Below are 24189 nucleotides of genomic sequence, written 5' to 3'. Positions count from 1 at the left end.
GAATAAAGGTATATGCCATCATGTCTGGCCCACATCCACCCATCTTAATATCTATATACAAGTCCTTTAAAAATACCTTAACTTTTACACTCTTTTTAACATTTCTTTATCCCCATCCTGTTCCACTTAAACTCTTTTCTTTTTTAAATTCTCTTAAACAAGAATTGAATCCAAATTAAATGCATGACACTCACCATGATAAATTGCAAACATGGCATCCACTGTGGTAAATCAGATACATGGCACCCATCTCTGAAAAATTACATACCATTTGGATGGGAGCTCCATCTCAACCCCTGGCACCCTGGCATCCTGGCATCCCTACACCCAAAGAGTCTGGAATGTTTGGGTGTGAGCTCCACCACACACGGCTCCTCCCCAAATCTGTCCCCTCAGAGCCTGCCAAACAGCTCCTCCCCAAACCTGCCCCTTCAAAGTCCACCAAACACAGCTCCTCCCCCAGATAGGCTCAAGACCACTCCCACAAGGGGATATATAAGTGGCATCCCAGAAAACAGATTCCTGGTTCTTTAGTCTCGTCCCCTTCTCCTCTCACCTGGGAGTGCTTTACCCATAAAACCTGGGCTTTTCCTGATTTGGTCTGATTTGATTTGTCACGACAGAGGAGGGGCCTTCAGGAGACCTAAAACTTATCACATACATGGTGCCCACTGTGGTGAACTGCATAGATGGTACCCACGGAGGTAAATTGTATATGTAGCACTCACTGTGCTAAATTTCAAAGATTGCCTGTGTGCATGTTTTAAGCTATCAAGCATTTTCTTGTTGCAAGTCTCAAGTAAACCTTTCCACTTGTACTTTACATGAGCCTATCTCCCATCCCCATCATCATCATCCCCCCATCATCACACCATGCATGTCTTACAGAACCTGTAAGTGTACATTTTAGTGAGAGCCTTGGCACATTATCAGAATGACTGAAGTGAGGGAATATTCTCTCCAAAAAGAAGAGGCAGAGAAGAAAGAGCACATGTTAAGTCCAAAGTAGGCCCCCAAACCCTCAAATAAAAGTGTAGGCTCAGCTCAGGCTGGACTCTGACCAGGTAAACAGAAGGATTGGTAGATAAACAAAACCCTGAACTCACCATTCCTCAGAAACTTGTGAAGCAGGAGTCTGTCTGTGAGGAACAGCCACTCCTTCCCTCCTCTGCCCCTACAGCCTCCAGCAAAGGGGCATTTAGTTCCCTATTAGCACATACCTGTAGCACACATGCCTTTGGGCATTCTCTCTTAAAGTGCCCTAGTTCCTCACCTCTGTAACATGCATTAACCACCTTAGGATTCCTTACTTGTATGTCCTGTTTACATTGTTTTGATCCCCTCTTGAGACCAGAATGGTGATTGAGAGGGCCTCTTGGGCTTGACACCTCTTGATCCTCTGGTTTTTCTGTGATCTGATTCCCTAGCTGTTGATCCTAAGTCTTTTGCCCTTTATTGCGTAGTTTATACAGTAGAGAGAATGATCCATCATAGTCATGCTTCTGGTTTGAGTAGCTGATAGAGAGAAGCAGCAGATAAATAGCAAAACCTTATCAAATTGATGTGTATAACATCCAGCAGAAATTAAGGAAGCCTAGTTAAAGCTATTACATTGACATTTTTTGTTGTTGTTGTTGAGAGATTTTTAGGCAGAGTCCTCTCTCTGTCTTCTCCATGGATGGATACTCCATCACCTGCTTTTGCTGTAGATATCTTTATAAACAATACTAGCTAATATTGAAATAGTTTACCTCTTAGCTGTCCTTAAGGGTGCAAAATGCTTTTACTCTTGGGCTGTTTTATTGTTCTCCTTTTTCTTTGTCACAGAGTCAGGGGGCCAGCCTGACCCAGGACAGGGGTATTGGAAAACAAAAATGCTTAGGTGTAAAATGGAACAGCCAAATCTCATCTCCAGAGCCTGATTATCATTGAGTTCAAACAGTGTATCAAAGTTTATCAGTGTAATCGACTGCAAAAGGCATCTGTTCCTCTATAAACTAGGAAGACCAAATGCTACTTTTGGGGTATCAAAGAAGAGAAAGAAAACCCAGTGGTTTACATAATACAAGAACCTTGCTGTTGAGACCAGTGATGACAGGCTGTATCAAAGAATCTTTCCTCCTTATAACCTGTATAGCACTGTCCAAACAAATCTTATCAGTTAGGCTGCGTATTGGGAATGGTGGCTGACAAGGGACAGAAAGCATGTTTCTTTAGAGTTTCATCGGAGACAGAACACTTGATATTGAAGGCTTACACTCCATTATCTTTACATCTTAGAAGATCAAGGGTGTGTGGTAACCTGCAGTCAAAATCACCTGTCTACCATCAGACACTTGTGATCTTTCCTAGCCAGTCTCAGGGTAACCAAATAGTTGAAAACCTGTACCTACAATCATTGTGTGAGTGTCTGAAAATAGAGGAAGACAACCTGAAAAACCTAACAGTAACCCTCTCTCCTAGAAAAGAAAGTAAGGGCCTTTCACTTAAGGCTTTGAGGAGCTTAACTTTCCCCGTGCTTCGAGGCAGGCAAGCGGAGAATGGGGACAATCTTGAAGCTTTGGTTTCTATCTGTAAGGAAAAAGAAAATGGGAGAACTTGGTGGGGTGTGTTCTTTTCCACCCTTCCTTCTCAATCCATTGTCTGCATGGGTATTTCTGGGCTATGGGGAGGGAGATCTCAGAATGTCCTCATGTGATCTTAGCCTCCCTGATTTGGGCTGGGAATGGTCTGTGTTTACCTGTGGTCCTGAGTCCTGATAGCTTTGCAATACCACAGATATTATTGATCCCATCTGCAAAATAAATATAAATGGGAAGGATGGAGCATTGTGTATCCCTTCCCTGATGTCTTGGCCCTTTGTCTGGAGAGGCAGCTCTGATGTATTTTGGGTCATTAGCACAACCCCATTGGATACGGCAAGGTCAGTTCCCAGGTGGGACTAGTTAGTGCTTACCCACACCTGTGGTCCCACACCCTGATATTTTTTTGCTTGCAATCTCTCTGTTTTGATAGATGCCTCCATTCCATACATTGGTTCCTTTCTAACCTCTTCTGTATAGGATACATCAAAGTAAGGAGATGCTTAAAGGTAGAACTTTCTCTTCTCATGAAGGAACACAGTGCTTAGCATCCTATTATTTATGGGGAAGTAGACTAACGTGACCTCTTCTCATGCAGGGGCCAGTGGGACTCCAGCACATCTCCAACAGTAGCCTGAGACAAGCGATGATAGCTAGTAAGAAAGCACATGACCAGAAGCCTAGCATAAGCTTTGAGAAAGGGACAGGAAAGGCATGTATTGCCCCAGGTGAAATAGAAAGGGGAGATTCCTATGCTTTCTGGTCTCCCTGATTTCATGTCCATTCTCTTCATCAGACAGCCCATGTTCTACTTTCATATAGACGGAAACAGGATAAGCATCCATGGTCATTTTTTTTTTTAAATAAGGGCTGTCTAGATTGGGATTTTTGCAAATTAGCATGTGCAAGTTGGCTTTAAATCTCCCCTGCTCTAGAGCTTAAACACATAAAACAACAACAGCAAAGTCAACCATCTAAAAGAACTTAGAAAGTTAAAGCATTGACCTTTTCCTTAGCTTGTCTGTGTTTCTGTAACCAGAAGGTGAAAACAAAGCAAAGATACCCAGGGAGGGACAGGTCTGAAACAGGCAATCGACTGTGGAGCAAAGGAATATTGTGGGATATTTGTACACTGTGTGAAGATGCATTGTTGTGCTTGGTTTAATAAAAAGCTGAGCAGCTAATAGCTAGGCAGGAGAGGTTAGGCAGGACTTCCAGGCAGAGGAACTCAGGAAGAATCTGGCACAGCAGGAGAGGCCAGTGAGACACAGACGGAGTCGGACATACAGAATGGAGGAGCACTAAATGCCATGTGACAGAACATAGACTAATAGAAGCAGGTTAATTTAGTTATAAGAGCTAGTTGGGAACAAGCCTGAGCTAAAGGCCAAGGCTTCGTAATTAATAATAAGTCTCATGTCGTTATTTGGAGGCTGGCGGTTCCAAAAAAAAAAAAAAAAAAGTCCAATGAAAAAGTCAAACTACAAAGGAGCCTTGAAGGGATGGGAACTTTCAATCTCAGTCAGGGTATCCTCCTGCGGGTCCTGCTTCGGCTGCAGCAGCCACCCACTGGCAGCAGTTTGTCTAACAGCTGGGAATTCATTATTTAGGTCCTAGTTGGGATCTGTGCTTTCCCAATATTTGGCCTTGGGCCACTGCAAAGTCACATTTTCTAGGTATAGTCAGTTCCCTTTATTAGTTGAACAGTGCTGGGTCTAAATGGCTGGGAATACTCTAAATCCTCTTTAGACACATATATTCCCCCCAAACCCTCCACAGAGGTCTATATTTCCTCTTTCGTCTGACTCAGGAAATGCATTGGCCTTATCAAATAAACAATAGAGGCCATGTTGGAAGCCTCCTCCATGTCTCTCATTTCAGTGATCCCATTGCTGACCAGGAAGATGAAAATTAAAAAAGGAAAAAAAAATAGGAGGACGTGATAGGGATATATGACTGGCTGCCTATGACACAGAAAACTCCAGGGGTTCAGTGTTTCCCTGAAGGTCTCAGCGATACTGAGAAGTTTTATGGGCGCTAACATCTTGGTGATGTCAGTAACCAAGATGACAACCAATGATGGTTGTCCTCATTTTCTAGCCAAGATTCCAGCTAAGTAACAAGATTCCAACAAAGTCACTACTATGGTGGCAACACAACCACAAGATTACTTTCTGCCTATAGTGAGCTCAGGGAAGGATTCACAAATCTCAGATTAAACGTGGTTACTTTCTTTGCTTTTTTAAGTAAGTAGCCGAGTTATATTAGCAGGGATCTAATGGGAGAAATTATGCTCAGGTTTGTAGGCCCCCTCTAGCAAAGAGAGGAAGGAATTCCAAGATCTCAACCCAAAGAAGAAGCCATTGGTAGCTGTTGGAGTGGGTAGAGTCAGTGTGGCTTTCCTCCCTGATGACTTCTAGAGAAGGCTAGAGAAAAGAAATTTAACCACCATTCAATTCTACTCTGTCTCTCAGAGTTCCAGAAGGATGGATGGGAGGAGGATGGGAGCCACGGATACTTTGAAAACAAGCCCAAGGTTGTTTGTCTGCAGGCTGAGAGCAACTTCCCACATCGCCCTAAAGAATGTGGCCCAGGGCGACTTCAGACAGTGCGTTTTCTCGCTCATTTTTCTAGGAAAATGGGCCCTTTCTTCCTTCCACCCTTGATCTGCATGGAACAGAGGCTTCCGTCCTAGAACCTGGGTCAGGCTCACCCTGAGCAGTCTGAGTACACACTGCTGTGCGCCAGACTTTAGGTCAATGGGACAAGCCGTTTTTTGTTTGTTTTCATTTTATTATTATTGTTTTGGTCTCCGTTCAAGTTTTTGGTTGCCCAATGATTAAACTTGCTTAAGGAACTATTGCACATCCCCAGCTACCTACTTAGTGGCTCCTTTTATTTTGACTCAAAGAGGTGAGATGAAAACAGAGAAGGTAGATATGATTACAATGCCAAGGATAAAAGTATAAGATTCAATCTCATCTGGGGTAAAATTCATTCCTGCATCCAGCTGTCAGTGATTAACTCCAGCACAGAGCAGTCACAGCCCCCAGGCCTGGCTACCTACATGTACAAACAGGATGAGGGGTATATAAGGGGCCCTTTCCTTGTCAGCCTTTCAAAGACAAGAGGAGGAATGAAATGCTAGTCTGGGGGTCCAGCTATCACCCACCTCCTGCTAGTCCAGAGTGCTGGAGAGGCCCGAGCCACAGTCCCTGTTCCTTTCACAGCTTGGCTTAGCAAGCACTGGCCCTAGATGAGTCCCTAGAGAAGCCCCCAAATTGAAACCATGTTTATTGAAGTCATCTAGGGTGGCAGGAACAGATTGTTTCTCAGCTGGTTTAAAGAAGGAGAAAGAAGGAAAGGCCAAGTTGTAGCCTTCAGCTAAGTTTTAGTGAAAGTAGAAGATGCTGTAGTTTTCAGGACATGGTGCGTGTGCCTCACAGAGCATGGAGCTGTCTCTGCACCACAAAAATTAGTGAGACCTCAGCGCAGCTACAGACTGTCAGATGGGAGGCAGGAAGTGTTCATTTCATGTTGGCTATTTTTTTCCTCACTTGAGTTAGTTCTTTTTTCTTTTTTTAAATTTTTTTTTCATTTTACATACCAACCACAGATCTCTCTCTCACATCTCTCCTCCCACTTGAGTTGGTTCTTATTTACTCTTCTGACACTTCAAGTCAAAGGTAGCTGCAGGTGACCTCTCACTGTCTGGATGTCATGCCACATCTCCCTTTTTCTTGTTGTCCCACACTTGGTTACTGTAGTAACGTATTTTGGTTAATGCGCTGCGTCACTCCCTCTCTTTGGTTCACTTACAGCTTTAGGTATTTCGTTATTTCTCACTGGTTTTAAACACCAGACGAGTCTTGTGAACTCATAACACTGACCAATGTGTGAGAGCTGTTAACTGTTGTTGAGTCAACATAACAATAAGTGAAGGTTGCTGCTGTTCATCAGCAAATGAAGTTTTATCCAGGTGTTTCTGTTTGAACATGTGGCATCACATCCTAGGTGTGACTTATGGACCTTTTTCCTTATCCTCTTTTAAGGGACACAAAGCAGAAGACTGGCTGAAAGAAGACATGCAAAGGGTTAAGTAAACAGAAGGATCCTGCCTGTGGCAGGCTGTTTGCAGTCAGCCTGCTGGAGTTCAGTGGCAGCAGGAAGCTCAGTGAGTCCCACTGTGAGGTCCTTCTGTTTGGTTTGCAGTTCCTTGCATGTGGGCAGGATGTTTTGTGTGAATTAATTCACAGTGTATGCTTAGAACATTCTCTAAAGTATTTTCACTAGAATGACAAATTTTTGTGAAATATTTTTCCTATCAAATGGACATTACTAATTTGGGTATGTGGTGTATTCTTGTGATCTCATAATTTGAGAGGCTGAGTCAGCCTGGGTCAACTAGCAAGTTCTAGGTAATGCTACAAAGTGAGACCCTGTAGACACATAGATAGATAGATAGATAGATAGATAGATAGATAGATAGATAGATAGATAGATAGACAGACATATAGATAGATATAGATAAATAAACAAACAAACAAAATGATGTTACTTGGACAAGCCATTGCTCAGTGGTGGAGCACTGCCTGTCACATAGGGGCCTTGCATCTGAACCTCAGCACAGCAAGAAGAGACAATTTTTGCTTAATATGTTGTCAGCTAATCATAAATTTACTGTGTGTGTGTGTGTGTGTGTGTGTGTGAGTGTGATCATGTGCATGTATGTTCAGTTGCAAATGGAGGTCAGAGAACTTTATCTATCAGATGCTGCCCCTCCCCCCCTTTTTTTTTGAGAAAGGGTTTATCACTGGTCCAGAATTTAACAAGTTCCAGGTACCCACCTATCTCTACCTCCCTATTGTCAAGATTACAGATGTGTGCCTGGCTTTCTATGTGCGTCCTGCATACTCAAACTCATGGTCTGTACTTTCAAGGCAATCTACATTTTTTTTTTTTAGACAAGGTTTCTCTGTGTATCTTTGGGCCTTTCCTGGAACTCACTCTGTAGCCCAGTCTGGCCTCGAACTCATAGAGGACTCGCCTGCCTCTACCTCCCAAGTGCTGGGATTAAAGGCATGTGCCACCACCGCCCAGCCTCAAGGCAATCTCTTTACCCACTGAAGTATCTCCCCAAATCAAATAATCATGGTACTGAGTTTTATATTTTAAAATATTTCCTGGTTTTAAGTACTAAAGTAAGAGAATCCATTGTCTAATACTTACAGTGGATTCTTGTGATTAGTTAAGCTATAATTGTCAGTAACTTTCCATACAGTCACTCTTAGCTGAGGTCAAGCACAAACTTACAAGATGCTTTGGCTGTCACTCCACAGCCAGTGGTGCTACCAAAACAGTAAAACACTGAGGCTGGCATTATTTTTTAGAGTGACAAAATTAAACATGCAAAATACTTGAAGACCTAATGTAATACATTGTATAATATCTTAGTTGTTAGTGTTATCGTGTTGTGCGGTGGGAGGGATCGAGCCCTGTGCCTCCAGTGTCCTAGGTAAGTACTTCACCACTGGGCCACATTGCCAGCCCATCTCTCATTATTAATATCTAGGTGACACACAGGTTTTGGATGCCTTGGTTTAAAATAAGGCTTAAACTGGAGTGATTGAAACAGTGCTCTCACATCTCACATGAATTATTTTTTCTTAATCTGGAACACTGTGATGGCAGACTCTAAACTGTGTGGTAAATGTCGATAAACATTGAGGAACTTGGGGATGAAATATCCTGAGGAGTTTGAAATCCTTATCAGTTTTATACTAAACTAGACCCTCGTTGTGGACTAGAGTGTAATTGGAGAGATTTTTAAATGTAAAGCCAGAAGCTTCAGAGAAACTCTCTACTTTGTATGTTTGCTCCAGGACTCATGTCTCCCCATCATTATAATTCAAGCCTCCAACCATAAAAACCCTTTGTTGGAGCCATCCATGCATGGTGGCTTAGATGCATAATCCCAGTACTTGGGAAGTTGAAACAGGGGGTCATGAGTTTGAGGAAAGCCTGTGCTCCATAGTGAATTGATGGACTGTGTGGGCTACATAGTGTGATGAGGGAGAGAAAATATGAAAGAGTAAGAAACAGGCAGAGAGAGAGAGAGAGAAAGGGAGGGAGGGAGGGAGGGAGGGAGGGAGGGAGGGAGGGAGGGAGGGAGGGAGGGAGGGAGGGAGGGAGGGAAACAGAGAGACAGAGAGAGAGAGTCCTTTACTGGACATAGGTGAGAAGTGCAGTGCCTACTATCCTACACAGGAACTGGGCCGGACCAAGGGGGCAGTGAGCATACTCATTTTTCATAAGGGTAGACATTTGTGCTCATTGGAAAGAAGTTTTCTGTTCTAGTTAGCAGGTATATAAATGACAAAAAGGATACTGTTCTGAAAATCAAAGAGATAGGCTTGCGTTCTTGTTTATGAAAGAAACTAAAGATTCATAGAAAACAACTCTAGATGTAGTCAACAACACAGCTCCTACATCTGTGGCTCAAGGATCATCGAGGAAGAAGGGAAGGAAAAATTGTAAGAGCCAGAGGACCAGGAACCCTGTTGTGAGACTGTGCCTCCTAGCTAGGATATGGAAGCTACATCTATGAAGTCCCAACAACATGGCTGCCTAAATAAGACCTTAACAATTCCAACAATTGACATCCCATTGTAGATAGAGGAAATCTCATGGGGCCTCACACCTAGATGAAGAGCTACAGGCAATTTATAACTGCCAAGAGAGAGAGAATTAGTCTTCCCCATGAATGAACACCCTGACTGGTTACCCATTATGGAATAATCAGTCCTAGAAACTCACTCCCAAGTAACGTTGAATGGACTCAACAGACTATTCCTGTTTGCATATATATATATATATATATATATATATATATATATATATATATATATATATATATAAAACAATAATGGTTAAAGAAGAGGCCATGAGGCCGGGCGGCAGTGGCACATGCCTTTAATCCCAGCACTTGGGAGGCAGAGCCACGTGGATCTTTGTGAGTTCAAGGCCAGCCTGATCTACAGAGCGATATCCAGGAGAGGAACCAAAACTACACAGAGAAACCCTGTCTTGAAAAACAGAAGAAGAAGGAGGAGGAGGAGGAGGAGGAGGAGGAGGAGGAGGAGGAGGAGGAGGAGGAGGAGGAGGAGGAGGAGGAGAAGAAGAAGAAGAAGAAGAAGAAGAAGAAGAAGAAGAAGAAGAAGAAGAAGAAGAAGAAGAAGAAGAAGAAGAAAAGAGAGACAAGGGAGGAGCTGGGCACGGGAGGGGTAAGAGTGAGAAGAATGGGGGAGAAATGATGTAATTATACTTTAAATTAAAAAAGAACTTAAATAGTTAAGCTCAAAGGTGTTATGTGGCAGGAAGATAGGAACTTGGTCTAGAAGGTCTTACAGCCAGATGTGAAGGTGAAGCTTCAGCAAGACATCGTACATATGGCTGTTGAGTAAACTGTGTCCCACTGACTCAGACACAGTGTGCCTCTGAGTCATAATTTCATCTGTCCAAGTGTGACTCCTAAAACAGCTCCTCTTCTTTTATTATTATCCCCCCCCCCCCCGCCATGGTGCTGCTGAAAGCCGAGATGCTCGAATACCAAGCAGAGACTTTTCTACAACACGACATACCCAGCTGTAGCATAGTGTTTTAAGAATAAATTTTCTTTCCCCCAACATTGCTTGCTTGTACCATATAAAATTATCTTATATTTCTAATTTAAAAGTTGTATACAAAAATTAATTCTTCATGTCTGTTGGTTACACATGCAAGGATTCATCATATCTCAGATTGCAAATATGTGCTAAAGAATTAAATCAATACCAAACACGTGCAGACAAATTTCTTCTCACAATTCCCTAAACAATAAAGTATAATAATTTACATTTCATTTATATTCTGTTAATCATTAGTAATCTAGAGATGATTTAAGGTATATATGAAGGTATACGTAAGTTATATGTAAATATAACACAATTTTAAAAGGCATGCAAACATCTGTGACTAGTATTCACAGGGTCCGGTAATTAGCATCATGAAAATTAAGGGGTAATTGTATATATGTTTTTTTCAGTTGTCAGTAAATCCAGATTATTCAAAACATGGCAGAGTGTGTTACAAAAAGTTTCCTTCTCCCAGCATTTTCTGACCTTCACCCCGAAACAGTATCAGTCAGTGTAAATTTTGTGGTGCAGAGGTTTGTTTTCTGATAGCTTCTTAAACATATCTATGCATATATAAATATTTAACCTTTCAATAAAAATACAGCACACCACCCAAATATTTTTAATCACTTAGTTCATCTCAGGTTTTATTACAGAGCCTTGGTCATGTCTCTTTCTCCATAATTCCATTCTGTATATATCATTTTTAAGTATTTCCATACAGATGAACTTCTTTTCAAGACAAGGTTTCTCTGTGTAGCCCTGGCTATCCTGAAACTTCTTTCTCTACAGACTAGGCTGGCCTCGAACTGAGAAATTCACCGGCTTCTGACTTCCAAGTTCTAGCATTAAAGGCTTGCACCATCATGTCAGTATGCTACTGATGAATACTGAATTGCCTCTAATCTCTTGCTATTTGTAGATAATACTTCCACAATTACATTTTAACAAACATAATTTCTGGCACGTATGACTGTATCTGTAGATTTCCTTGGTGTAATCAAAGAATATGCACACTTGTAATCAGGGCTGCAGGAGCTGAGCAGTGTGACCTTACAATACCAGCTGGGGAAACTTCGGCAGCATTTGAACTAGAGATTGGTTTTCTTTTATTCCCTCCTTAGCGGGCTCTTTCATATCCTTCAACAGGGTGTTCCTGGATAATGCACCAAGCATGTTAGTAATGCAAACCAGTCACGTTTGACTAGAGTTAACCTGGAGTCACTGGTCATATCTTCAGACTGCACATACATTGCCAGATTCCAGTGGACCTAATCAAAATCTCAGCTTGCCAAGGTGAGGTAGGCCATGGCACCCATAGCTTGAAAGGATACACGATGAATTATCATGGAGGCAATCAGAGCCTCCTTCATTATGTGACACTGCAATTCTATTAAACCAATGAGCCTGTGTAAGTCTAAAGGATGCTACCGAGTTTGAGGGAAAGAGACTCCAGTTTGTTTTGCTTAATTAGCTTTGTAGTTTCTTTTCCAAAGCAACAGTATTATCCTTGTACCTTTAATACAAGTGCACTCTTCTGCTGTGGGTCTCTAGAATTACTGCTCCTGTAATAGAACCACAGGAAAGAAATGGTTTACCAAGGCCTATTTTAAGGCTTTGAAACAGACTTTTGAGTTTCTTCTTTAAAAATGCACGTGTCACATATTTGTTTATATACATATGGTGATATGCCATCGCCATAGGTTTTAAAACAATCTTGTCCATACTGTTTATGTTGGTAAGTTCTTCAGCAGTTTTGTGAGTTATCTCCCATGATGTAGGATTCTTCAGTTACCACCAGGTGGCAGAATCTGCTTATGTATTGTAGCACTTTCTGGGTAAAAATACAAAGCATGACTTATGGCGCATTTAGTTACAATGATGCATTAATACTATACTACACAGTCTTTGACATATGTAATTATCCTTTCATTTCTAAAACACTGTTAAATTTCGATTTCATAATGTTTAAGCCATGTCCCCTAAAACTAATTATAACAGACCTAAAATTTTCCAGGAGTAATCCCACTTCATAAGGCTATCTACATATCTCCTTCGTCATACATCCATTGTCATCACAACTTCCTAAAATTTTTAAATAGGAAAACTTAAAAGTTATTTAGTTTGGTGGTATCCTGTGGGCTTTTTCCATACAGCCCCCTGGGATGTGTGGGTGTAATGTATCCATTTGGAGGAGGGACCTTCCTTCCCTGTTGAAAATCACTAGACTCATGAGAGTTGGTCTGAGTGATCTGCTCCTGAGGGAGGAGTACAGGGCACATAAAAAGGACAGAGACAAAAACATGGACTTCCATGTCCCTTCCACTCCAGTGGTCCAGTGGGATTAGGAACCTTGAGGATCACAGACAGTCCTTGAAGCTGAGCAGTCATTTTGGAATTGCCGGACCTGTTCTATTTTAGGGCATGTTAAAAATAAATTTTGTTGGAAGGGAAGAAGTCTAAGATGAAAGCTAGAAAAATGTAGAAGCAGAAGCAAAGGGCATTTGCTGTGCAGAAACTACGGGGAAGAATTGGACCGAGGAGCTAAGTAAACGCTCGAGTGGACAGAACAGTCTGGACTGGCAGGGTCTGGGCTTTGCCCAGCGAAGGGCACTACTTTTGTATATGTTCTTGAAGCCTGGTGTTTGGAACTTCCAGAATTTAAGGTGAATAATGGCAGAGAAAACACAGAGAGTTTAGTTGACTATGCTGAAATCTGGTAATGCCTTATACTTTGCAGAACTTGAGAGAAACATGTTAATTACTCATCACTTCCTAACGAATGATCTAAACAGATTAGAACAATAATATATGCTATGATACAGTTTCTGTAGGTGAGAAATTGGACAGAATTTAGCCATGTCTTCTGTCTTAGGGTCCCTTATGAGGCTTTCATGACATCGTCAGCCAAGGCTATAGCCAAATCAAGACTCGAAGGGAAAGATTACCTCTGCACTCATATAGATGACTGTCGGCAAGGTTCAGTTACTTGTGGGCTATTAGCCCAAGGGTCTCAGTTACTCATTGTTGGCCACAAAAGAAATAATGGCTGCTGAGAGGGAAAGAGGAGAGAGGGCAGAGAAGAGGAGGGGGAAGGAGGAGGAGGAGCAGAGAAGAAGCAAGGTAGATTATATCTGACTCTCTGAGTGAGATCTCATCACAGTTGCTATGTTCTATTATTGGAAGTCAGACAGTAGGTCCAGACTACAGTAGAATACACTTGGGTATGATACCAAGTGGTATAGGGAACAGAGGGACTATTTCAGAAGCTACCATCTACCACACATTCTCATGTCTCTTCTGATTTGATGATGCCCTAACCATACTGGTTATTAAATATATGTGTAAATACTAATTATACCAAGTAATAGATTTTATTATGACACTTCATACATGCATATAAAGTACTTTGAGCAGGAATTTATCCATACATATGTTATATGTAGACACATTTTATATATATATATATGTTTTTTGTTTGTTTGTTTTTGAGACAGGGTTTCTCTGTGTAGTTTTGGTGCTTATCCTGGATCTCGCTCTGTAGACCAGGCTGGCCTCAAATTCACAGAGATCTGCCTGGCTCTGCCTCCCGAGTGCTGGGATTAAAGGCATGTGCCACCACAGCCTTATTTCTGATTTTTTAAATGAGACTCGCTGAGCCCGTTTAGTGCTATCAGTATGTGCATAGTTATAAGGCTATCTGCTGGAGCATAAGTGGCCTTTCAGGGGCTATATCCAGCGTAAACCCTGTGAACTACAATAATGACCACCCTGGCAGGATATTCCCCCTAGAGCAATTGTGGTACAAAAGTTAAGGAATAACCAACCACTTTCCGATTGGACTTAAGAACAATGCCAGAAGACTGAACTCATAACTGACACTGTTACCGAGGCCAAGAATTTGGGGCTAGACAGGTCATAGGCCTTAGGGGAGAACCTATCACTATTATTCTGCTAAATTACATTTGGAATCTAAAATGATTCCAAATGACTTATCATTATACCATAGATAAGAGCATCTTTCAGCTTTCATTAGAGGGGCTTCTTTTTTGCAGCAGATGGCACAGGCACCCACAACTGACAGATGTGCAGAGAATAAGTCCAAGTGCTTAGCTCTAAATGGATCTCTATATCACACAGGCTTTTCTCATGTCTTATGGATGTCTAGGAAGAAGATGAGGCAAGGAGAGACCCGAGATCTGGATGGGCCAGCGCGCTCTCTGTTCCTGGACCCTAGACAGTGGAGGTTGACCAAGCAGAGCTCCAGAGAACACCGCTGGACTGCGATACACCTTCCCCAGACCCCACGACCTACCTTTCCCTTTTTTGTAAGTTACCCACTAAATAAATCTTCCTTTTAACTACGTGGAGTGGCCTTAATAATTTCACCAATATCTATGTGGCTTTTCACTGGTGAATTTAACACATTTCCATTTAAGACTGTTATTGATCATCTTTCTCCTATCATCATTAAATTGTCTTCTGCTTGTTTTTAATATAATTTTGTTCCTTTATTTCTCTTTTATTATTTACCTTTGTGATTTTGTGGTTTGTAATATCATGTTAAGATTTGGTTCTGTCTCTTTTGTTTACTTAGCTTTCTAGAAAGTCTTGCATATTCATGTGTTATCCTGCAGGTGGTATCATAGTTTTTCTTCTAGTATAGTCCCTTAAGTGCTGCTTGAATGCCTACTTTCCCATGGTCTTGTTGAGAAAGGGATTTCCTGTGCCTTTAAGTTTTTCTTGATTGTTTTTCCTTGATTGTTTTCTTTGGGGAGAGTGGTTGCTTGTTTGGGATATATAGACCTATTAATATAAATTTCCCTCTTAGTACATATTTGCCGTAATCCAGGCTGAAATTCTTCAATCCTTGCTTACCTGTGAAAGGCTTTATTTCTTCTTCATTGCAGGATGACTTTACTAGATAGAGTGTTCTTGTTTGCCATATTTTGCTTTTAGGACTTAGGATACATGATCCTTCTCTTTTGGCTTGTTTCTAGTGAGAAATCTGTAAGCTGATGGACTGGAACATTCTTTATATATGACTTGACACTTTCTCTTGCTGTTTCAGGTTTCAGGTTTCAGATTGGCTGGACTGGTCCACATCAGCTTTCAGCAAGTCCAGAGCATGTCCAGAGCTTGCAGTCATTTGGAGCAGGTTGTAGTCAGCAGCTGATGCTCAGATGGTGTCTGTCAGCCAAGTGGAAATCTGTTGACGTGTGTGTGTGTGTGTGTGTGTGTGTGTGTGTGTGTGTGTGTGTGTGTGTAGACAGAGAGAGAGAGAGAGAGAGAGAGAGAGAGAGAGAGAGAGAGAACAGAAGTTAAAATTTAGGAATTGCTGTGAAGAGATAACATATCCATAAAAACTTATAAAGGAAAAACATTTAATTGGGGTGGCTTACATTTTTCATAGGTTTAGTCTATTATCACCTATTATCATCATGCTGGAGAAGTATATAAGAGTCCTATATCTTGAATCACAGGAAGTGGTCTGAGACATTGGGTGTGGTTTGAGCACATATGAAACCTCAAAGCCACAATGATATATTTTCTCCAACAAGGCCACACCCACCCCAACAAAGCCACACCTCCTAATAGTGCCACTCCCTTTGGAAAAATTTTCTTTCAAATCACCACATGGGTTTTTGTTATTGTTGTATGGGGTTTTCTTTGTTTGTTTTAAAACTGTTCACATTTTAACTATAATGTGCCTTACTATGTTTTGGATAAATCTAGCTGGGGTTCTTTGAGTTTTGTGTGTCATAAGACTTGGACCCATCTTTTACAGATCAATAGGACTCCAGATAAGTACAGCCTAAGTTTCCCCACCTGTCTATTCCTGAGGATGGAAATCTCTCTCTCTTTCCTGTTCTTGGGACTCCTCCCCTCTCCCAACAATTAGGACTATGGACCTGAACATTCCAAATGAAAGATTTTCCCTTAAATTCCTAAAATTTAACTTCTGTACCTAATCTGTCTATCTATCTATCTACCTATCCATCCATCTATCATTCTATCTATCATTTATCTATTTATCTATCTATCTCTATCTCTATATAGATATAGACATAGACATAGACATAGACATAGTCATAGACATAGACATAGATATAGATACAGATATATGTCAGCAGATTTCCACTTGGCTGACAGATACCATCCAAGCATTAGCTGCTGACTACAACCTGCTCCAAATGACTGCAAGCTCTGGACTTGCTGAAAGCTGATGTGGACGAGTCCAGCCAATGTGAATATTCCCCATCTCTTCATCTGGGTCAGTAAACCAGATGCTTCTGATAAATACCCCATTGCCTGAATTCTCTCCCAGCCATCGCCTAGCATTCCAGCCTTCCAGGTCTCTAACAACAATGCCCTACTTTCAGTAGGAAGTAGTTACAGAAGAGAGTATGTCACCCCTTGCCCCCCAACAGGCTGGAATGTTAGGTCAAAAGGATACTCCCTGACATAGGGGAGGAGCAACCTATAGTGCCTATTGGCATACCAGGAAAGGCACCTGTTAAAACCAAATAGATTGAGATCTATCAATAGGTAGATTCATTAGCTGAAATAGTTCTACAATATGATAGGACACTCAACCTGCTCTATGTAAAACAAAAGTTATTTTATAGCTTTAATAGAAAATTCTAGTTTCTATATAAACTACTCAGGAATCATTAGAAATAATTCTAGCTGTACTTAAAAAAAATCATTGCAAAAACGGGACCTGAGATTAACTAAATAACTGGTTCCCGTTCTCATTTCCAGATCCTTCTAGATAGTAATTCTGATATCAGCCATCATACGGCCTTTGGCCCTTCTGCTTCTACTAATTGCTATGGGCTTTTGCATCATTGATGCTTTAACTAAATGACAATTTCTATCTGGGTACCATTAAGCTGATGGTTATGATCCCAATATAAACAGGTACCCATTACAGAGTCAAGGATTTGACTCAGGATACAACTCAAGGGGAGAAGGTGAGAGTCAAAGTTACATTTTAAGTTTTAATTACTATCCATAGTAGATCCATGAAACAAAAATGATTTGCAATCCCCAAGGACAGATAGTTCCTGAAGTGCTGGAGGCTATTGTTTATGGGAGATAACAAGCCAAATGTTTTCACTCCTTTAAACAAATTTGTTTGACCCATCTGCATGTGCTTGGTCACACATGGGCAGGAGATTCCCAGGCAGGAAACACATCAGGGTGTATGCTTGTCCCTAATAGGATGTAGGCTGGAGGTACATCAGAATGTATGCTTGCCCCTGATTGGACCTAATGGGAAATACAGAGAATTATGAGTTTTCCTTCTTCTTCTTCCTTTGTGTGTGTGTGTGTGTGTGTGTGTGTGTGTGTGTGTGTGTGTGTGTGTGTGTGTGTGTGTGTGTCAGGGTTTCTCTTTGTAGTCCTGGCTGTCCTGAACTCCCTTTGTAGACCATGCTGACCTTGAACTTACAGAGGTCTGCCTGCCTCTGCCTCTCTAGTGCTAGGATTAAGGTCCTGTGCCACCACCTCCCAGCGGCTTCCTTCTTAAGTGGTTGAGAAACTTGATTCAGGGCCATTCCCTGGGAAACCAGGTATGAACCTGGCCAGAGCCCATCCACTGGCCAGTATTTAATTAAAGCTTGCTTCCAATTTGGCTTTAAATTGTGGTAGTGGTCTTATTTTTGATGAGTGTAATTAACAATAATACGGGTCAAAATAGCTCAGAAGAGCAGCCATGCTCCAGTTGCTGTATGCTGTACTCTTATAATAGAGGTCAAACGCTGCAACTGGTCATTCTTCAGCGGGAGAATTTAAGACTTTTTACAAATTGTGTATACCCACTGTTAGCCATATGTTGTTTCTTTTCTGTGCTAGGGATGGAACTAAAGGCTTCACTAGTCAGTGAATACTCTAGGCAAGTACTCTTCCTGTTGCTTACACACAGGTGATATGCTTAGTCAGTGACAGTAATCTTGTTTTCCCTCTTCCTCCTACTCTTGTGTTGTTTTGTTTGAGACAAGGTCTTGCTTTTTTTTTCTTTTTCTTTTTTATTTTCTCCAGACTAGTCTCTAATTCAGGATCTTGAGTGATCTTCTTACCCTGGCATCCCAAGTAGCTGTGACTATGGACATGCATATGCCAGTTTATGTGCCCTTTCTGCTACTCATTAACATATAATTGATTTGATATAATTTTCTTATAGACTCACCTGCTTTTATAATTCAGTCCTCATGATAACCAGTGATATGGTCTTCTTGGTACTATGTTTCAGTTCAGTATCATATTTTATTTTAAGTGTTTCTATGTAAGGATGATACAAGATTACAGTTTCCTGCTCAATTGTGTCCCAAGTTGCACTCTGGATTTCCAAGTGTTTGTTCACACATACAAGCTAAATCAAAACTACTGTTGAGAAGAAAGTAGACATAGCCTGAGTGCCCTGTGACTTCCCCCAAATGAGCTTTGGTGTCTATTTGATTCATTTCCTTTTTCTTTTGAGAAAGGAAATCTCTGTGTAGCCTAGCTGGCTTTTAACTCTTAGCCCTTCTGTCTGCCTACCAGGAACTGGGTTTATAGGTGGACATCATCATACCCAGCCAGATTCATTTTTTTTTATTATTATAAATTATTGGCTTTGGACTTGCCTGTTGTCTAAAGCTTTGAAATCATAGCAAACCAATGTTCTTATATACCAGGTATTTAGGTCTATTTCTGACTTCTGTGAGAATATTTGTTTTCTATCAGAGGCTTGACTTAGATAATTCCTATTTAATAGAGATTAAACAGTCTTTGTAGTCAAAAGTTTTCTCTGGTCCCACCTGACCCCGCAGTCCCACAGCCCACTTATAAAATAATCACTCAGAAGCTTATATTAATTATAACTGCTCAGCCATTAGCTCAGGCTTATTACTGACCAGCTCTTACACTTAAATTAACCCATAATTCTTATTTACGTTTAGCCATGTGGCTTGGTACCTTTTCTCAGTTCTGCCTTATCATCTTGCTTCCTCTATGTCTGTCTGGCAACTCCTCCTCTGCTCTTCCTCTTCCCAGCGTTCTCCTAGTCTACTCGCCCCGCCTATACTTCCTGCCTGGCTACTGACCAATCAGCGTTTTATTAAACCAGTGTACAAGAGCATTATCCCACAGCAATTCTTCATCATTTCCTGATGGCATATTAAAATCACCTCTGATTGCAACAATTATTATTCCTCAGTTGAAGCCTCCAGTATAACTTCTCATCTTGGAATATCCTACAACCTTTGCTCTTTAAATCTCTAATTTTGCTAAGTTGGTGGCATGTTTACTTTCTGTGCTTATCAGCTCAAGCGTGTTTTGGAAATAGGTGTGAGTTGTAAGCCATAAAAATATTGCAGGGGAGGAATTATTTGATATAGGCATAACTGAAAAGCCTTTTATTTGAGTATTTCTTACAGAAAATCCTTCCATAGCTATTTGAGAACAACTTGGTTCTAGTGTGTCATGAGACTGAAGAAATAAGGCAGCCCAGAATTGCATCAAGTGCAGTTTATTGGAGAATTTATTATCAGAAATGTGTTCTGGGTGGTAGAAAGCACAATGGGACATATTTGGTCAGTTCAAAAGATTTGCTACTTGGAACACATCTAGCTTATCTTAAACTGATATCACATTCCTGGTATCTGGGTACTGTTGTAAAGCTCCACATGCCTCTGTAATGAGTTTGTCTGTTTATAGTTTGCTTGGATGCTACACAGGAAAGACCAACTAGGCCTATTCTGGGGTGACCATGGCAATTATTTCTAGAGTGGCTTTTGTCATGTCAGGCTAGATCCATACAGTAACAGGAATGTTATTATGTCTGTCTTATAACAGAATGTTGCTATTTGATGACTGCAGTGTGGTCAGTCTATCAATATTTTTAGTACCTTCTGCATACATACAAAAATTAAACATCCTAAATTTAAGTTGTATACAGTTTGAGGATATAGAATGTATACAATTCATATAGGTGACTAAAGATGGTAGAAAGAAAACATGAGAAAAATGTGGCTTCTGAGTCAGACAATGTAATAAATGAGTCAATGCTAACCATAAAGTTTCGAGTTTCGGTGGCCTGAAGAACACTATGCTGTCCTGTCCTGTAGAGGGAGGGAGACGCTTGTCAGATTTATGACTTGAAAGGAATAAACCAGGAAAAGGGTTTTCAGGCCACACTAGTAACTTGGTGTTTTGAAAAGACCTGTCTTCAGTAATTCTGATCCTTTCTGTTTGCACCTAGGGCTGGTCTGTTAGTAGGAGTGGCAGAAAAGGAAAAAAAGATCTAAGACCTACTGTTTTGTTCTGACAGAAGAGACAGTTCTGGGATTTCTCAGAATGCCAGCTCATGACTAAAGGATTCCTCATATCTCAAATGAACTGGGACTGACCCAAGGACTTACCTACGTGTAAACTGGTATCCCAGTTTTCTTTCTCTTACTCTGATAAAACACTATGGCAAAAGCCAATTTGGGAAGGATAGGGTTTATTTTAGCTTATAGCTTAGTCCATCATGAAGGGAACTCAGGGCAGTAACTCAAAGCAGGCACCTGTAAGCATGAACAGCAGTCGAAGCCATGGAGGAACGCTGTTTCCTGGCTTGCTCTTCAAGTTTGCATTCAGTTATCTTTCTTATACTTCCCAGGACCACCTGCCTAGAGGTGGCATTGCTCATTGTGAGCTGGGCCCTCAAGGATCAATCACTAATCAATAAAATGCCCCACAGATTTGCCTACAGGCCAATCTGATGAAAGCCATCTCTCTGTTAAGGTTCCCTCTTCCCAGATGATGTTAGCTTGTTTAAAGTTATAAAACTAACCAGCACAACTAATAAGATCTAGTGATCTTATGGGAGCTTTATTAGTTGTCTGTCACAAAGGTCCAGCTGTTTTTAGTGAAGAAGTAGGAGAGACTTTTGATAATTAATCCTTTAATAAAAATAATGACAGTCAAGAGGGAAGATTCCAGGGCAGGAGTGAATTGGACATGGTGGTGCCTGCCTGTAATCCCAGTAGTCACTGGGAGACTGAGGGAGAAGGCTTATGATTCAATGCTAGCCTGACCTATATAGCAAGGCCTTGCCTCAAACAAGCATGAAAGTAACAAAAGGTTGCTAGGGAGCTGTGATGAACAGAGTGGAGGTCAGTTTGTGAGGGGATGAGGCCTGAAGATGCTGTTTCGTGGCATCTGAACTGCCTGCTCAGAGTTCATCCACATTCTTCTGAGTGTCAGTTCCATTTGGACAGCAGTGCAACTGGATAGAAATAACAGCTCATTACATATTTCTTTCATTACCATTCCAGTACCACTGTGTGCACAGATTTGCCTAGGTGTTTTCCTTGTATTTCACTGCTAACACCATTACAGCATTTCTTACCTACAGACGGTTTACAAATAAGGAAATTGAAGCTCAGTGAAGGTGACTTATTTACCAAAGAGAAAGCACGTAGAACAAGTACTGTTGGGATCTGCCCAGGCCTTTCTCAACACTACAATCCATGCTGCCCCAACAGAATACCACAGACCACGTGGCGGGAGCAACAGACATTTAATTCTTATAGTTCTGGAGGCTGTGACTCCAAGATGAAGCTGTTGGCAGAACTATAGCATTGGTTGCAATATTAAGGCAACTCCATGTAGTTAAAAGGGAGGTTTATTTTGTGGGGTAACTTACAAGTGAAGGAATAGGTTACAGAGTCCAGGAAAGGTGTAGCACAGTCCAGCGGTGTCCTCTGGAAAACTCTGCTCAATCTACTTCCAGCATCCAGGATCCAGGAACCAAGAGAGCCAGCACATCCAGATCTCGGGTCTTAGGGGCTCCTGTCTTGGCCCTGCCTTGTAGGCATGACAGTTACCGAAGCCTCAATGGGGATAGTACTTCCAGGTCAAAGCTAGACTGGCTACCCACTACAGTATAGATCTTCTGTCTTGTCTTGCAGCTGACCACCACTACATCTTCACATGGCTTTTTCCCAGCCACAGAAATACTTCAAGCCTCTTTATTTCTATTTGTAAGGATACCAGCCCTGTCTGACTCAGAGCCATTTAACCTTTAGTTATTTCCTTAAAGTCTTTGTCTTCAAAAGCAGTCACACTGTTTATTAGGGCTTCCACCCATAATATCTGAGTGACAACATTTAATCCCACAATACTGTAACTTTTAGAATTTGTCAAATTGATACATATGAATGAAGAATAAAGTAGCAAAAATTCTACAATGTGGTATTAGTTAGGTTTTCTTTGGGATAGCAATAATTATTTAAAATAACATATTTGAGTATGCATAATCACCAGCAAATCCAGGGGTGAAGAAGGAAGAGTTTAAAATACATGGCATACTATAGAAAAAGGTTTAAGTTTTAATATCAAGTCTGTGGGAAGCATTCCTGCTAGTGGTGATCATAGATACCATGAAGTGACCACCTACAATTTAGTTTAATACCGAGCAGTCACTTACAGAAACTCTTTCTCTAGCATGAGCTTTACTACGTATAGGCAGTATAATCTCCATTTGGAAGAAGGTAATTACAGCGGACAGCCTAAGAGTCCCAGCACTGGTCCATTCAGATGGTTTGACATCTCACTGGCCATTTGTTACACATAGTACTATGGAAAAGCAACCTTCTCTGTCCAGAGAACTTAAGTGTCTGCCTTCTTCTCCCATAAACCCCTTCCAGTCCTCTCACTTAGAAATGACTCCTGCCATTCAAGCGGAATCTTGAAAGCAGCCAGAGAGAATGGGAGACTGACTGGTAGGAGGAAAGCAATGTGAATTATGACATTTTCCTCACCAGAAGCCACCACAGAAACACATTATTTTCTTTTTTTAAAAATTTTAAAATTTTTTTTATTCATTTTACACACCAACGACAGCTCCCCCTCTCATCCTCCTCCTGTTCCCTCCCCAGCCTTCTCCCCCTAACCTCCCCCTCCCACCATCCACTCCTCCAAAAAGTAAGGCCTCCCAAGGGAGTCAACAATGCCTGATACATTGCCCCTCCCCTCCTGCATCAAGGCTGAGCAAGGCATCCCATCAAAGAGAATGGCCTCTAAAATGCCAGCTCATGCACTAGGGATAGATCCTGATCCCACTGCCAGGGTTCCCTACACAACTGTCTCCTACATTCAGAGGGCCTGGTTCAGTCCCATGTAGGCTCCGCAGCTGTGGTCTAGATTTCTTGAGTTCCCATGGGCTTGGCTCAGTTGTCTCTGTAGCTTTTCCCACCGTGATCTTGACCCCTTTGCTTATAAAATCCCTCGCCCCTCTCTTTGACCGGACTCTTGGAGCTTGGACTGGTGCTTGGCTGTGGATCTCTACATCTGCTTCCATTACTTACTGGATAAAGGCTCTATGATGACAGTTAGGGTATTCACCAGTCTGATTACAGAGGAAGACCAGTTCAGGCACCCTCTCCATTATTGCTAGTAGTCTAATCTGGGGTTGTCCTTGTGAATTACTGGGAATTTCCATAGCACCAGATTCCTCCCTCACTCCATAATGGCTGCCTCTATCATGATATCTCTTTCATTGCTCTCCCACTCTGTCCCTGTTCCAGATCGACCATCCCATTCCCTTATATTCTCACCCCCCATTCCCTACCCTCTATTTCCCCACTCACCCCAAGTTTATTCAGGAGATCTCATTTATTTCCCCTTCCCAGGGTAATCAATGAGTCCCTCTCAGGGTCCTCCTTGTTACCTAGCTTCTCTGAAGCTATGGATTATAATCTGGTTATCCTTTGCTTTACATCTAGTATTCATTTATGAGTGAGTACATACTGTGTTTGTCTTTCTGAGTCTGGGTTGCCTCACTCAGGATGATATTTTCTAATTCCATACATTTGCCTGCAGATTTCATGATGTCATTGTTTTTTTACAGCTGAGTAATACTCCATTGTGCAAATGTACCACATTTTCTTTATCTATTCTTT

The 24189-nt window shown here is 41.4% G+C and overlaps 1 protein-coding gene across 1 annotated transcript in view; it reads left to right on the top strand.

Annotated features, from left to right (window-relative positions):
• LOC121827994 (uncharacterized) overlaps positions 1 to 24189 on the top strand; it is a 73544-nt gene that overhangs the window by 16682 nt on the left and 32673 nt on the right. The window contains exons 4-5 of the mRNA XM_076566872.1: positions 14424 to 14583; positions 15327 to 15413. Coding sequence (XP_076422987.1) covers positions 14424 to 14583; positions 15327 to 15413 — 247 coding nt within the window. The remainder of the gene's footprint in view (positions 1 to 14423; positions 14584 to 15326; positions 15414 to 24189) is intronic.

The sequence above is a fragment of the Peromyscus maniculatus genome, chromosome 3, assembly GCF_049852395.1.
Source record: "Peromyscus maniculatus bairdii isolate BWxNUB_F1_BW_parent chromosome 3, HU_Pman_BW_mat_3.1, whole genome shotgun sequence".
Classification (NCBI taxonomy): Eukaryota; Metazoa; Chordata; class Mammalia; order Rodentia; family Cricetidae; genus Peromyscus; species Peromyscus maniculatus.
This window is presented reverse-complemented; position numbering and strand designations above follow the sequence as displayed.